A 16,608-nucleotide genomic window follows, 5' to 3' on the forward strand; every position below is an offset into this window, starting at 1 on the left:
TTTTTTATTTCGTCATTAGGGTGACCAATTTTCATATAGGGTGGTCCAAAAAATCGAGGTTTTTCAAAACTAAAATTTTTCAAAAAATCGTAACTTTTGAACCATTTGACCGATTTTAAACTTCTTTTTTTTTGTTTGAAAGCTATTGAGCTATTGTAGTTTTCAGTAAAAATAAGTTAAAGGGGCTAAAATGTAAAGAGTACCATAAAATATGCAAATATATTAGTTTTTTCTCTTTTTCATGGTCTCGGGACCAAAGAGGTACCCTGGCTTTATATTTTTATCAGAAAATTCAGGAAATTTGGCGTAACATATCAAAAAATCAGAAATGTATGTTGTTTTGTTTTTGAGATATGATTTTTTGAATATAGAGAGTCATATATTTTAGTACTAGCTACTCTAAAATTGCTTGAAATTGCAAATTCTCATAAAATTATGCATAGTATTGCTTTTTAAAGTGATTCCTGGTGGTTTTGGTATCCATTATATTATAAGGAATCAAAATATAATCAAATTTAAAAAAGTGTCTTGTATGGGAAAATTTGACCTTTTATTTTCAATTTGGTCCCGAGACCATGAAAACGTGAAAAAACTAATATATTTGCATATTTTATAATACTCTTTACATTTTAGCCCCTTTAACGTATTTTTCCTGAAAACTACAATTCAATAGCTTTCAAACAATAAAAAAGAAGTTTAAAATCGGTCAACTGGTTCAAAAGTTACGATTTTTGGAAAAATTTTAGTTATGAAAAACCTTAATTTTTTGGACCACCCTATATGAAAATTGGTCACCCTAATGACGAAATAAAGAAATACGAGTCTAATTATTTCCGAAGAACTACAAGCCCACCAAGTTTCACGACAATCGGAGATGCACTATATCGTTTTTCTATGGAATGGTTGTATATCTATGGGCCCTGCCTGTGGAAAAAGTTCTATGAAAATCTGTGACCCTTTGGCCCAATTTGTACGATAATAAAAAAAAACCCCTGTACACTACTTGGCGAGCAGCTTGCACCGAACGGCACTTCCTTTATCACGTACGAAGAAGGAACCTTCCTGGGAATATCATCATTCCACAGGAATCGCTGACAATGCTGATCCAGACTTGGTAAAACATTTCACGGATATCACCTGAGACCGCCGCAACGTGCGGTATTCACAAAACCATTGAAGGACCAACTGCAGTGGCGTCACCTGAGACTTTTTGAGCAGAAACGAGACGATTCGTAGCTCGTCCAGATCACGTGCATTCCTCCTGCGCCGAAAGTTTGCGAATGTATTCCTTCGTTTGGTAATCTAGGATTTTCTCTTGAAAAGCTTTGGTTAGCACCGGTACCTCGCTCAAACAATCGTGCCGCTTTAGAGCCACAGCTTTACTTGATGGTAGCCGAACCGTGAATGCTGAAATAAGGTCTTGGATCATTTGGGCAGAGGGTCCTATTTTGGGAATTAGCTGCTATAACAAAGCCGATTTCATACCAGTTGACTGAAATGACTATTAAAATAGACATGACTAGACACTCTCACAGTGTCTCAAACCAAGTTAACTGGTTAAAAATTGACTGGGACAAATGGTCCCAAACACCTTTGCCATAATAAATTCTTAATTATTGAAGACCTACATTGAAGATTTCTTCGGAGTAGCAATATAGAGTATCGTTTTCCGTAAAACTTTGTAGCGGAAAATAGTAAAAAAGTGCTTTGCATGTGCTTAGAAAATGAAAAGATATTTGCTTCCATGACTTTTTCTCCGTGTAGCGCGTGCACGAAGAAAATGATAAAATCTTTCTCAGCTTAGCACACAATGCATAATCAAATTAAACAATTATATATTCGTGAATAGCTCATCTTGTTAACGCCCTTCTGTCATTGCGCTGGTTGGCGCTAAAACATCTAATTAAGAATGAAAGATAAGCATATTAAACAGTGAAATTGAAAAAAAAAAATGAAACAAGTGGTTTACGAATAATGTTGAAATAATTTAGATACCTACATTTAACCCGCAAGTATTTTCCAAACAGTGCTCTATCCAGTTCATACAGTAAATTTATTCAAAAACCATAGGAAAGTCCCGTACTACATCGTGACCTGAACCCATCCAAACTGGTTCGGCACCTCCCTCATTTAGAGCTTGCTCATAGATATCAAGAAAAGTCAATTGTCTACAATCTTCGCGCGGGGCTATAAATCAGTAATTATTTGTCCGAACGATTGCGATCTCCCGAAATGGCGAGCCCCACGTGCCCCTCCGATCAACGCTTGCGGCTGACTGATCTGACCGACCGCCAACCGATAACCGGGAGGAATGTTCAATATCTACCGAGAGTGTTGTTCATTCAGTTTGATCGGTTAATCCCGCGCGCGACGATGATGGTGAGAATGAATGATTTCACATCGTGAAAGGCTGTAAACTGTTGTCGGCCTATTATGCGCATGCAATGGTTTTCACTTTATTGCAGCAGTGGTTTTCAATTTTTGCTTCGTTTTGCCTTGGGAAAACTTAAGAACAGTGCATTCTTGAAATGTTTGATAGGGTTATTTTTAAAATTGTGTTATTATCACGGTGTGTTTTTTTTTAATTTCTCAATGTTGTTGTTCAAATTATTTTACTTTTCTCGAGAGATGTTTTCCAGTTCTTGTATGCTGTTTCATTAACTTATCATCAGATTTATTTTTAGTATACATCTTTGAATATTTTGCGGAGAGGCTTTTTCTTGCTTAGTTAATATTTTTTCCCTTTTTTCACAGTATTTTTTTTTCAAAGTGTGTTAATAAGTTTTCAGAGCTACTCCGGGCACTTCTCATTTATGATTCTCTAACTTCTTCCCGCCTTTTTCTATGGCTTTAGGACATTTGGTCGAATGACATTTGGTCGAATGACGTTTGGTCGAATGACATTTGGTCGAAAGTACGTTTGGTCGAAAGGACATTTGGTCGAATGGACATTTGGTCGAAACCCATTTTGTGGAAGAAGAAGCATATGACATTTAGTCGAATGGACATCTGGTCGAAAGGCACTAACCGATGAAAAGAGATTTTTGTGGAAAAAAATATTATAGATTTCGGTATCTGAACTTATATGTTGCTGAACTTATTTGGTTTATAGTATGTTTGATAGAATGGACGTTAAGTCGAATAGCAATTTAATCGTGTTAAATAATATCAAACATTAAAAAGCAAATATTTCATTCAAGGGTGTTTATTATTATGGTAACTTGTTTCGCAATGTAGTTTTTGTTGGCATTGGTGAAGTAGTTGATTTTCCATCAAAGATCCTTATTTTTAATCTCGGCTCTTCTTTCAAGTTTCACCATTTCATTGCGTTTTTGTGTAGCAAATACTGGCTTTTCCATCAAAGGTTTCTCCTTCTTTCCAACATATGCTGTTCTTTCACGTTTGTTATTTGTGCTGACAGTGGACATTATGGTTGTGATTTTTTTTTTATCGATGATTTTTCCTTCTTTTGAACATAAGCTATTCTTTCAAGTTTCGTATTTGTACTATATTTGAATGTTATAGCTGCTGTCTTTTTCTCATGTATTTTTCCTTCTTTGAAACATAGGCTATTCTTTCACGTTTATTAACCCTCCTAGGATGTTTGATTTTTCGCACCAAGATGGCATAACGCACGTTCAACGTGCATGTTTGGGTCGTTCTCCTGTACCAACTGCTGTATGTTTCAGAAAAAAATTTTCCTTTTGAACACAAGCTGTTCTTCATTAGTTGATGCCTTTTTCAGATATTTTCCTTCTTTCAAACAAAAATAGGCTGGTCTTTCAAGTTTACTAATTTCATTGCGTTTTCATGTACCAACTGCTGATTTCTTTCATCAGTTGGTCCAGAAGGTAATGGAGTTTTGTTCAAGTTTCCTGATTTTACTATGTTCACATGTTGAAGTTGCTGATTTTTCATCTGATATTTTTCCTTCTTTTAAACGTATGCTATTATTTCATGTTGTGTTGCAATTGAACTGAACACGAGTCGAAAATAATAAAAATGCTTTCAATGTTTTGATTGAAACGCAGTAGTCATTTAACTTGCGTGTCAGAGCTTTTGCTGCTCAAGAACGCCCGTTCAGATACCGATTCAGCTCCGAGCTTACTCTATCGATATGTTATGCGAATAAACTGCTCCGGTCACCCGGACTTTCAGAAAATCCGTAGATATAAATATACATTGTGGTGTTGAGGTGGAAGAAAGTGTTATTGATAGCCATGACTTTTTAAGTTTTTTTTTTTCAGGAATAGCCAGCTAATCGACTGATACAAGACTGATTGGACAAGACTGGTTTATGCTCTTTGATGGTTATTCTAGCTGACATGCCGAACATGTTCCTGAAAATCCGAATTTTCCGAAAACCACGGTAATCAATCCGGTTAACTCGGATATGATCCCAAAAAAAAAAGATAAGTTTCTGAATCGAATCCCAAGATAATCTTTGAAAAAATGTCGAATATATAATCATTTCAGTTTTGAGGATACCAGGGTATCATGCAGGCATTTTGCGAATGTAACTATGTATCTGCGTTTAGAGCTCGCTCACGTTCCAACTGAAGAATTTTCACATATTTCTGATCGCAGTGTGCCGAGTTTAAACTTGAACGCGTTTAAATGCGCCACTATTTTCATGTTATCTTCTTATGGTAGTATCAATCAGCATGCAAGTATCATCACTTGGGTATCGCTAGGTGTATTATCGGACATTCTCACCTACGAAGTAAATAGGTACTGTTGATTTGCATTGCTTTAACAGCGAATGCTACAAGCCGCAGAGCATATTGGCAACGGAATGAAAGTTTTCCAACGACAGGTTCAACGAAAGTCAATAGTAGCCACATTAACGTCGACATTCTGCAGTTCACGAGCCAGGTGCGCAAGACGTGTGGGTTGAATTAAAGTTCTCACTTTCCAAGATTTGATTTTCCAATCGTTATCCTTAAATCGTTGCCTGGTCTGTTGCCGTTGAATCAATGGTCCACTGCACGAATTTATGCTAGCCTGCTTACTCTCACAAGAAATTTGACGTTTGAGCGGTGCCGACACCTCTCAAACGTCAAATTTCGTGTGAGAGTAAGCAGGCCAGAATAAATTCGTGCAGTGGACCATCAGTTTTCTCTTTTGCTTTTTCTGGTAGTTAAAGGTTTTATGCAGGCTTCCTTAACAGGTCTGCTCTGCCTACATGGCACTCAATGAGCTTCCACCTTGGGTACGCACCTCTCTATTGAGTATTCGGAACGTACCTCAAGCTGAAGTCGGAAAGACAACAGTGCGCGGACTGTACTACCTGCTAAGCACATAACTCTTATCTAGCGGTTTTTGTCATTGACTTATCTAGTGTCTTTTCATCACTTAGTGGATTTCGACCAGGTGTCCATTCGACGAATTATCCGTTAGACTAAATGTCATATGTTTCCTACTACATAATATGGGTTTCGACCAAATGTCCATTCGACCAAACGTCCGTTCGACCAAATGTACTTTCGACCAAATGTCATTCGACCAAACGTCATTCGACCAAATGTCTTTCGACGAAATGTCATAGATTCTTTTTCTATACCTTAACCCTCATTTTGCATTAGGATCATGACGTAGCCTACACTACGTCAGCTAGCTTCTCCCAACGTGATCCAAGGAAGTTTAAGGACTTCGACAAGAGATTTTCCTGGAATTTCTTCAGAAACTCCTTTTAGGCTACCCGTATTTTTTTAACTGATCTAAGAATTTCCGCCAATGCGTATGTCACCGACTTTTTTCCTGAACACAAAAATAAAAATGATATCGCAGGTTGATTATCCGGAGTCGTGTTCTCAAGCTTCCCAAAAATATATCTGACAGACGATGAAATTTTTAAATTTTCTCAAACCAACTATGATTTGTAAACAGGTAAAATTTTATCCTCGTTTATTCTTGCGTTTGAAAGATAAATGTTTGAGAAGTTTTAAAATGCAACTCCGGAGAAGGTTATTTGGCTTGTATTGCGGAATTCTCGGCAGAAATCGTTTTCTCTGGGTAAAAAACACATTTATTTCAATCTTGATGTTAATCTTGATCTTAAACTTGATGTTAGTAACTGAGTTGAAAGTTTCAGAACAGATTTTAAAAAGGTCTTATGGAAGAAATGTATACCTCAAGTTGGAAACCTCTGCAAAGGTGCATTCTATCACCGTTCTAAGATGCGTTGATAGCCGCTAGTGGATTTGGTTGTATAAATTGGTTAACTAGTGGCATTCACGGTTCAAATGTTACTCCGGAAGCGGTGAGAGCGCAAGTGGTTTCCCTCTTCAATGTGCCAGATTCGATAGCGGTTGGGAAGGCGGTCAAAATGAAGCAGATTGTGATACACTTTCTGGTAGTGCTAGGATTTCACTACGGGAAATCCTATGTTGGTATGAGCGAGGAAGAAATCGAAAATTGCAGTCCAGAAGAATTGAGTTTTCCATTTTTCTCACAGCACCAGTGTTGAGTGTTTGCTCCAGGAATGATCCAAACCTGGAAAAGTGCATAATGAACGCTGTGGAAAAGATCCGGCAGAATGTGATCGATGCAAACTACGGTGACGGTCGGAAAGCGCCACGGTTCGACCCGATGTATATCGATCGGATGGAAATCAACAACGGAGCGGGTTTTCGTTTGGTGTTGACCAATGTCACCATTAAAGGGACGGGTGGATTCATCAACAAGAAGATTCGGTGGGTGAATGTGATGCAGTGAATTATGTGGGGATGAAAAGTGATACTAAATTTTTGTTTTTCTACAATGTTGCAGACCTGATCTAGCAGGAAAGAAGTTCGACATTGTTTCGGTTTTACCAAAAATGACCATAATTGGGAAATACGACCTTAACATGCAGATTTTACTGCTGAATGCTGTCGGAAAAGGAGATTTTCGTTTGCAACTCAGTAAGTGGTAAATCGAATAAATCGACGATATTTCGTTTACATAATAGTGGGTCATTAGAAAAAAAATGCTTTGAGGTTGAAAAACTGGTGATAGTAAGAACAGTGAAGAATGTTACGCAAGAAAAAACAATACTGTAATTTTTATGTCACATAATTTTTTCATTCAAAATGTGCAAAAATTTTAACTGATTACGAACTATATATTTGAGGTCCGCTGATCTATGTTAGCTGTCATGCATTTTTAATTTTCCAAAAACTTTACACTTTGATTACAAAAATCGAAGTTACCCTTTGATTTTGGTTTTTTAATGATTGGAATTATGATGAATATAACTATTGGTGTAATTTTTATTCTAAAAGTCCTTCAAACATCCTCAATCATCTTTGAAGACATCATGTCAATCCAAAAACTCTTTTCGAATTAAATTTCTCTGCAGAAGAAATTATATTTATTCCATACCCCTTTTTCAAAAGTAAGGCGAGGAAAAAGGGTTATATGTTGATGCCAATGTAAATTATTCATGAAACCCAGCGCATAAACAACATATTATTCAAATTATAAAGTATCGAGTCAAAAATGGCAAAGTTTTACGTCTTTTGGGCTGACATACTTCAAACTTATAGCTAACTCGATTCCGCGAATCGATACTCTGAGTCGATTCGCGAGTGAATTACCAATTTACGCTCATCTTTCACTGAACTTCGCAGTTTCATTCACCTTACAAAAGAGAAAGAGAGGAAAATGCACATTTAAGAGACAAAATTACTCTCTCACAGACGGGTGACTAGATTGCTGCGTGAGAGCAATGAGAGCCCACAAGTTATAATCCCCGTAAGGTAATTCGCCAATTAAGTTTTTAAATTTAGAAAAATGTGTTATTTTTTTTATTTCATACAAAAGAACACCTTTTTCTGAACCACTATGATTTTTTCATATTTCTAGAACTTTCTTTTGGTATCTAAAATTAATTTCAAAGAGAATTTTTTAAATCACCTTTTGACAGCTAGGCAACTTGACAGCTCCGCCCAGTGCAAAATGCGACGAGGGGTGATTCGACAAATCGCTCCCATACAAACTTCAAACTGATGTTTAAATAGGTTCCGGGCACTAAAATTCATGAAAATTTGGATTTGGGCTCAGTTTGGCATGTAGATTTAGAATATGAAGTTATCTGAACACCTTTAAAGAAGCCAATTGTTGAACGGATAGTACTGGCATTTTTGTTTTCGTTTGTTTTTCCGTGCATAATTCCACTAAAGTTGAAAATTATCCAGTGAACGTCTAGATCCACTCATTGCTTAAACTTACCATTGAACATACATTAGCTCATCCTAATGTTGGACGATTCTCGCTAATTGGCTTCTTTAGTGGTGTTGAGATCATTCCATATTTTGAATCTGCATGCCAAACTGAGCCCAAATCCAAATTTTCATCAATTTTGGTGCCCGGGAACCTATTTAAAAATCAATTTGAAATTTGTATGGGAGCGATTTGTCGAATCACCCCTCGTTGCATTTTGTACTGAGCGGAGCTGTCAAGCAGTTGCCCTGCTGTCAAAAGGTGATTTAAAAAAATCTCTTTGAAATTGATTTTAGATACCAAAATATAGTTCTTAAAATCTGAAAAAATCATAGCGGCTCAGAAAAAGGTGCTCTTTCGTTTAAAAATAAAAAATCATTGAATTTTTCTTGATTTAAAAACCCAATTGTTGAACGGTTCAAGCTTTGCTCGATAATTCGTGTAACCCGACATAAACCTATCATTAACCTGTTTTTATTTTGGCCACCAAACCTAACATAGTCTAAACTAGTGGTCACCAAACTGCGGCCCGCGGGCCACATGCGGCCCTCGAGAAGGTTTAGTGCGGCCTGCGATCCTAATTTGAAATATATTAGAGAGATTTCTAAAACTAAAAGCAAACATTTTTATCAAAGCCCTTTTCAGAAGTATAGAATTGAAATTTAATTGAAAAGATACAAATAAACAAAAAGCTACATATTTTTAATCAGTATAGCTAACTTTAGAAATCAGTTTCATCTGCAAAATAACTATGCCCAAAAAAATACGACTTTTTCATTTTGACTCTGTAATATTATTGTTCAACAGATAAATGATGGCCTGTATGTAGAAGTTTAATCCTGAAACTTTTTAAAACTTTGATCAAAATAAATTCTTGATTGCCTTGCGGCCCGCAGCCCTCTTGTAAAATTCAATTGTGGCCCGTTTATACTTACAGTATACTGTAAGCCTGAGGACCACTGGTCTAAACAGTTATCCGATGTGGATCCAACAGTGGTCCAACATTTAATAAAATCCGACTTTGACCCGACATCCGATAATGTTTCACTCTGACGTTTTTTTCGGTTTTTTTCGTGTTTTGTACCCAGTTGTGACAACTCATTCAAATGACAAATAATCACTTCTCTTTTGAAGAGAGCTCTAGTGGACTGAATGGACGTTATAAACATGAGTAGATGCAAAAAATGACTGAAAAGAATCGACTAGAAGCGAAAACGACTGAAGAAAAAACGCCTTTGAAAGCCCCTGAAACACTCCTGGAAACCCATGGGATCTACTCAACCCTCTAAAGCACTCCTGGATCCCTGAAATCCCTTGAAAACCCGTGTATTACTCCTGAATACCACTGGAATTCGGAGTATTTCACCTGGGATCCCCTTAACATTCTGAACCTCTCTGGAACACCTCTGGAACGCCCTTGAAACCCATTGAAACCCCCTGGAACCTTCCTGAAGCCCTCTGGAACACCCCTGGAACATCCCTGGAACGCCCTTGAAACTTCATAAAATGCACAGTTAGGTAAAGTGGAAAAAAAATCTGGCAGTCATGCTAGGTTAATGTCAGTGTTCAACAATTGGATCCTAGATGTATAATAATAGTGTGATAAGAAAAATATTTTTTTCTAATGAAATGTTATTTTAAACAGTTGGGGGATTCACTTAACAGCGTAAACTGATTAAACGTCACGATCACCAAGGCAATCTTTGATTATTTCATTCACATTTTCATGAAACATTTCAAATAATCAAAAAATCCTGGCTTACGCAGGAATTTAAACTGTTTAGTGAGTCCCCTTAATGTTAAACTGTTAAGGACATCCTTCCAGTTCTTGTAACTATGGTGTGACTTTAGTATTTGTGGTCGATTGGCCAGCAAAGCTTATTTCGTAACAGAAATTTCTTAAAATAATCTTAAGAATTGTGCAGTTTTCGTGGCATCATTTTCAATCAATATATATGACGACAAATATGTATTATTTTGTAACCGAATTCGAGCAATACCGTGACATGCACACGCAACATCATACGTTTACGATGAACGAAAATTACTTAAGTTAGATTTATAATACAATTTTCAGAAACTGTTTAACATTTGGGTAGTGTTCAACAATTGGCGAAATACCCTACACCATTTTTGTCCACAGTCAGAAAAAAAACGCGGAGATTTCAGAAGCTGTTTTGTTCAAGCATTTTGATGAGCCAAAGGCATACCAGTGGATCTCAAAAACCACTAAGGGGCATCACATCCTGTGATATCAGAGATGAACATACATAATACCGACAAAATTTCCAACAAATATATCCCAGTGCAGTGTTTTGAGCGTTATGTGTTCGGCAATACTGTTAAGCTGTTTAAGGCAGTTGATGGATCGATTGATTCGAATTTCCACGAATAGGTGGCGCACTACAACTTCGTAGAGTGAACCGTTAGCCGATATCCAAGTTTCCGGGTCCGTTAGAAAAGGTTCACGTGTCAGCCGCTCTCGGGGGGACTGAAGAAAAATTGAAAGTGCCGGGACTGGGATTGAACCCATGACCATCCACTTATGAAGTGAACGTTTGACCAGAAGTTGAATTAAAAACAATGAATTTAAGTTAGGTAAATTTGAAACGCAATCAATTAACTATTAACTTTTTTTTTCCAGACGACACCATTGCCAATCTGAGGGTTCAGTATAGCCTTAAGCCGAAGGAAGGGAAGAACTTTGTCCGCATCGAGCCAATCGACCTGAAGCTAAAGTTCCAGAAGGCCAGGTTCTACTTCACCGGACTGTTCAACGGGGACCCAGCGCTGCAGGAGTTTGGTAACAAGGCCATCAACGACAATCCAAGCCTAATATTGGACGAGGTTAAGCCCAGCTTCGAGAAGAATCTGGGACGGGTTTTTACCGAAATTTCCAACAGCGTCGTGGAGGGAGCGGAAGAATCTGAATTGCTGCCACCGTAAAATGATTCCTGGAAAATATATGTGTGATCTGTACCGTTTTATAGGTTTACATTGCCTTAAATACAATTTCAATGAATGCCCTTAACCCTAGTAGGATGTTGGGGTCAGTATGACCCAGACATGCACGCTAAAAGTGCCCGACGCCCTCGTGGTGCGACAAACCTAACATCTTAGGAAAGTTAGGTGCAGGCTATCGGTTCCTATATACAGCATATATGCTCCCTTTTTCATCCTACTTATTTGTATTTTTTTTATCAGAAGTGAGCACGCATGGGGTCTCCTGTTAGCCTAATGGTTAAGGCTATGGATTGCCAATCCAGAGACGGCGGGTTCGATTCCCGTTCCAGTCGGGAAAATTTTCTCGACTCCCTGGGCATAGTGTATCATTGTCCTTGCCTCACAATATACAAATTCATGCAATGGCAAGCAAACCCGAGCAGAAAAGAATAGCAACAAAATAACATATCGAGGTATTAATCTTAAATGACATTTTACCTCGATAAGCCTTTCATTAGGTGGACATAAGAGGCAAAATAACAAAAATGAATACCATATTTTTGTATAAATAATTCCTGAAAAATAACAAGTCTTGTTATTTCAATAACAAATGCACACCATAAATTTCAAGTGCTCTATTTGTTATCCAGAAGGTATGAAATAGCAACGTAATAACATTTCTTGCTATGAAATTGAACATTTTTCGATAGCTCCATGACGTAATAACAAATCTTGTTCTTCAGTTATTTTCCCAGCTAAATCAACAATACCACATCAATACCTAATTTTGCTCAAATACCTCCAATTGTTATTGTGGTGTTCTCATAACATTGCGTAGAATAATATAGCAATACCAACTTGAGATATTAGAGCACAGGTTGCTCTTTGCACGGTATTTGTAAGGTATGCCCCTCTGCTCGGGAAGAAAACCCTTCCACTATCCTCATGGTGCTCCGAAATGCAACGAGAAGTCCTTTCTGAGGTCGTACAACATTGTAAGGTTTACAAAATGTCCTGGAGTTCACCATTGACAAGGTCTGCAGAATCTACATCAACCACTACTCAATCTACCATTGTGTTTATTGTAAAATATCCTGCAGTTCAGAATTTACAAGGTCTTCTGAATCAACATTATTTGCCATTCAATCTTCGATTATGGTTATTTTCCACTGATATCCAGGGTACTCCATATTCCGACGAGAAGTCACGGTGGCGCAGGTTTATGTTGTGCAATAGTTCCTGTGGCTTACTTCTAGCAAGCAAGTATTTATTTGTTAGATGTAAGTCACAGTGACCTCTGCACAACAAAAACCTGCACAATCAATCTTCGCTGACGGTTTATGGTCGTTGTAATCTATCGTACTATCTATCACAATGGAACGAAAAAATCTGTTTGAAGTTGTACGACATTGTAAAGTTAGCAAGATATCGTACAGCTCAGGATTCTACATAATCTATAGCTTAGGAGGTCTACCTTATCTACATCAATCGCCATTCAATGAACCCAAGTAACACACTTGTCACCGAAGAGTCACGGCGGCGCAGGTTTTTGTTGCGCAGAAGTCACTGCGACTTACTTTTAGCAAGTTAGTATTTATTTGTTAGAAGTAAGTCATAGTAACTTCTGCGTAACAAAAACCTGCGCCGCCGTGACTCTTCGGTGACAAGTGTGTTACTTGGGTACGTATTTGTTAGCTGATATTCACGGTGCCACTCAATCTTCCTCGAAAGACAAGTCTTTTGCAAGGCTGTTGGACATAGTAGGGACCACAAAATGTCTTTGAGTCTACGGCTTCTATGTTCTATAGAATCTACCGCAGTTGCCATGCAATATATGTTCGCGGTTTTTGGTCATTCTTATTTATGGTACTTTGCAAAACAACGAGAAAATCTTTTTGATGTTGTACGACATTGTAAGGTTTGCAAAATGTCTTGGAGTTCTGGATATTTGGCCGAATGACTAATTGGTTGAACAAATATTACGCCGAAGGAAAATCCATTATTGTTTTTGTGATCCTAAAGAAGAAGTAGATGTCTAACAAAGTTATTGTGAACCAGAAATAAGCCTGCATGTTGCTGGTAGGGAATGGCAGGGAAAATTCAGGTAACTGTTGTATTTTTGTTGATATGGCATAACATTATTTAGCGGTAACACGATACAAATTGATACAAATACAGTTTTATATTTTTTCATGATTGTTAGATAAACACAGTCGCTGAATTGAAAGTAGTTTGTTATGATTTTTTTTTTCAAAAGATGTACAAATTTCAAAAATAAACAAAAAGTCTATTTAGCAGTAATATGCGGTTTTGCGTAATATAATCTGCAACATTTGTTCGATTAACATTGACAAATATGTTACTAGCATTGGCGTAAATAGGGGGTGGCCAGGGGGGGGCCTGGCCCCCTCCAGAATAATCCATTTCGGAAAAAAATCACACAATTCAGGCGGAAAGTATCTTTTTAGTATGAAAAATCAATATCGACATGGCCTTGGCCCCCCTAGAACTATGACCTAGTTACGCTTATGGTTACTAGTCATATAAATACGATCAGATGTAAACATAGCGTTCCTCACAAATACACAATAAGATATCGATGCTTACAACAAAATGTTGAATTGACATCTCTTAGTACACTTGGCATTGTGGATACTATTGTGCACTAGTATTAGAGCTATACGAAAAATGACTGAATAAAACAGAACCATGTCGCAACACAAAGTTGTAATAGTGTTTGTGAAATCGTTCGGCGGATGTGATTGGAATCTGACAGGAAGATATTGATCATAAGTTTGAATTGTAATTGACAGCCATTTCGCGTAAATCTCGTATTCATATTTCGTGCAAATCATACAAAATGAGTGGTACTGAGGACGAATTCGAACTTAGCGATGAAGATGACGGTGATGTGTCAGATTGTACGATATCCGATCTCGACAGCAGCTCAGGGGAAACAGATGATGACTATGAAAGGTAAGATTGCGGCAATATTATGGAAAAGAAATTACAATTTACATCTCCTGAAGTACTGAAACTGCCTCTCATGTGTATTGCGGGAAAGACGGCATGAAGTGGACCTGTAAACCCAAACCGAATCGTACAACCAGCGGAAAATTCAACAAAACAAGTGTTGGACCTGCTTCTCATATGGTAAATTTGAAAACACCAAGAGAATTGTTTGAGCAGTTCATCACAGTAGATATGATCAAAGAAATCGTTCGGTGCACTAATATTTATGGGAAAAACTATTTTGAAAAGAAAAACAGGAAGGAAGTATGGAGGCCAATTACAGTGAACGAGATGTGGAGCTTCATTGCAATACTCATTGCCACCGGTCGTAACAAGCAAAATCATATGAGCATCGAACAATTATGGAGTAGCCACAAACCGTGGAGAATCGATTTTTATTGGTACTGCATGGGACAACGGCGCTTCAAATTAATTTATGTTTGTCTTCGGTTTGATGACAAAACAACCCGCGCTGAAAGAATCCAGGCTTCCGGGGACAAACTTGAACCAATCAAAATAGTTACTGATCTATTTGTTTCAAATTGTCAACGAAATTACAAGGCTGTGTTTATTCAGAGGTACATAATATATATATTTATATATCTATATAAAAAGCTCTTTCAAGTTATGATTTTTTTTTGGCGTATAGGAAGATGTTCGTTCAAGGTGTACATCCCTAGCAAACCTGGAAAATATTGGATTAAAATTTGGGTTTGTGCTGCGGTTGACGGATATATTTGTAATCTGCAAATTTACTCCGGCAAAAAGAACAACTGTGTGGAAAAAGGCCAGGCAGCGCGAGTTGTCAAGGACTTGGTGGCTCCGTTTCAGAAAGTTTGGAGAGAGATTACTGCGAATAATCTGTTTTCTTCGATACCACTGGTTGTAGACCTCTGGGAAGAGCAGACTATCTACACCGGAACGATGAGGGCAGACAAACCCTCAATACCACCAGAGTTTCTACAAGCGAAAGGCCGGGATCCCATGACAGCTTTGGTTGGTTACAGCGACTACATGATGCTCACTTCGTTCTTCGAAAGAAAGGGGAAGAAATGCTTCAACGTGGTGACGTCCAAATCATTCGATGATGCAAAGGATTCTCCAGGAAAGCCACCCGTCATCCAGTATTACAACAAAACAAAAGGAGGAGTTGATGTCGGTGATCAGAGAACACGAAATACTACTGTGTCTCGAAGGAGCCGAGCATGGCCCAAGAAACTTTTTTTTGAGTTTATCGATATTGCGTGCCTGAATTCATATTTAGTATTCTCTAAAATGTATCCAAACTGGCTGGGACAAAACTCGTCGAGAAGATCTGAATATCTCAGGATTTTAGCGGAGGAACTAGCAGTTGAGAATATGAAGGATAGGGTTTCCAAGGGCCATTTGAACCAAGAAATTTCAGCAGGCATCAGGGCGTTTCTCGAACAGGCTGATAATCAAAGTATTTGCTTTACTTGCGGCCATCCATCATTTGTAAAATGCATTCAATGTCGGAATTTTTGCTGTGAGCGTCATGTAAATGTGACAGATATGGTCTGCTGCCGCATTTGCGAAGGGAAGAGTGATGTTATGAATTGGGACCAACGATCAGATACTAGCAAACGGTGTAAAAGGTGTTCAAAAAGACGAGTTTCTAAAACTAACACAAAGTGTTGTTTCTGCAACGAATTTGTCTGCAAAAACTGTTCGTATGAAAAACCAATCAGTGTCTGCTTGGCTTGCAAGAAGGCAGATGAGTAGGGTGAAAATCAAAAGAGCACAGAAATGAAAAGAAATGGCAATGGAATAATTTACATACGATAAGTACAAATAAAGCGACCTAGATAAGAAGAAAAAGCAACACATGATTGAATTACTGAGGGAATAACTGACACTGAGGAAGATTACAAGTGGTAGTCGAAATACGCGTATCTGTCAAAGGATAAGCAATTAGGGCGGAATTAAATGGTACGAAACTGATTACACTCATTTGAAGAGGGTATTCTGCTTAGAGGGTTCGAAAAAGTCGGTACAAGAACAAATGATATTATTTCCTGATACGTCCCTAATATTTCCAAAATTAGAAATCTCCGATCAAAATATCGGTATATATGTGGCAATCCTTACAATATCCGAAAACCTCAAAAAATACTTCTCGGATCATACAAAAGAACAATAATGGATATCAGCGGACAATAACCACAATCGAAGATTGAATGGCGAATGATGTTGATTCGGTAGACCTTGTAAATCATGAACTCCAGGATATTTCACAATAAACACAATAGTAGATTGAGTAGTGGTTTATGTAGATTCTGTAAACATTTTGAAACTCTTACAATGTCATATGACCTCAAAAGGCACTTCTTGTTTCATTACGGAGCACCATGGATACCAGCGGACAGTAACCGCAAACGTAGATTGAATGGCAATTGAGGTAGATTCTGTAGAACTTGAAAGTTCTGA

The 16,608-nt window shown here is 37.8% G+C and overlaps 1 protein-coding gene across 1 annotated transcript in view; it reads left to right on the forward strand.

The window, feature by feature from the left end:
- Positions 1-6,241: 6,241 nt before the first annotated feature.
- The window catches only part of LOC109429637 (uncharacterized), a 42,488-nt gene continuing 32,121 nt past the window's right edge, over positions 6,242-16,608 (forward strand). Inside the window, exons 1-3 of the mRNA XM_062849319.1 lie at positions 6,242-6,392; positions 6,458-6,695; positions 6,772-6,905. Coding sequence (XP_062705303.1) covers positions 6,329-6,392; positions 6,458-6,695; positions 6,772-6,905 — 436 coding nt within the window. The 5' untranslated portion in view covers positions 6,242-6,328. The remainder of the gene's footprint in view (positions 6,393-6,457; positions 6,696-6,771; positions 6,906-16,608) is intronic.

The sequence above is a fragment of the Aedes albopictus genome, chromosome 2 (assembly GCF_035046485.1).
Source record: "Aedes albopictus strain Foshan chromosome 2, AalbF5, whole genome shotgun sequence".
NCBI classification, from domain to species: Eukaryota; Metazoa; Arthropoda; class Insecta; order Diptera; family Culicidae; genus Aedes; species Aedes albopictus.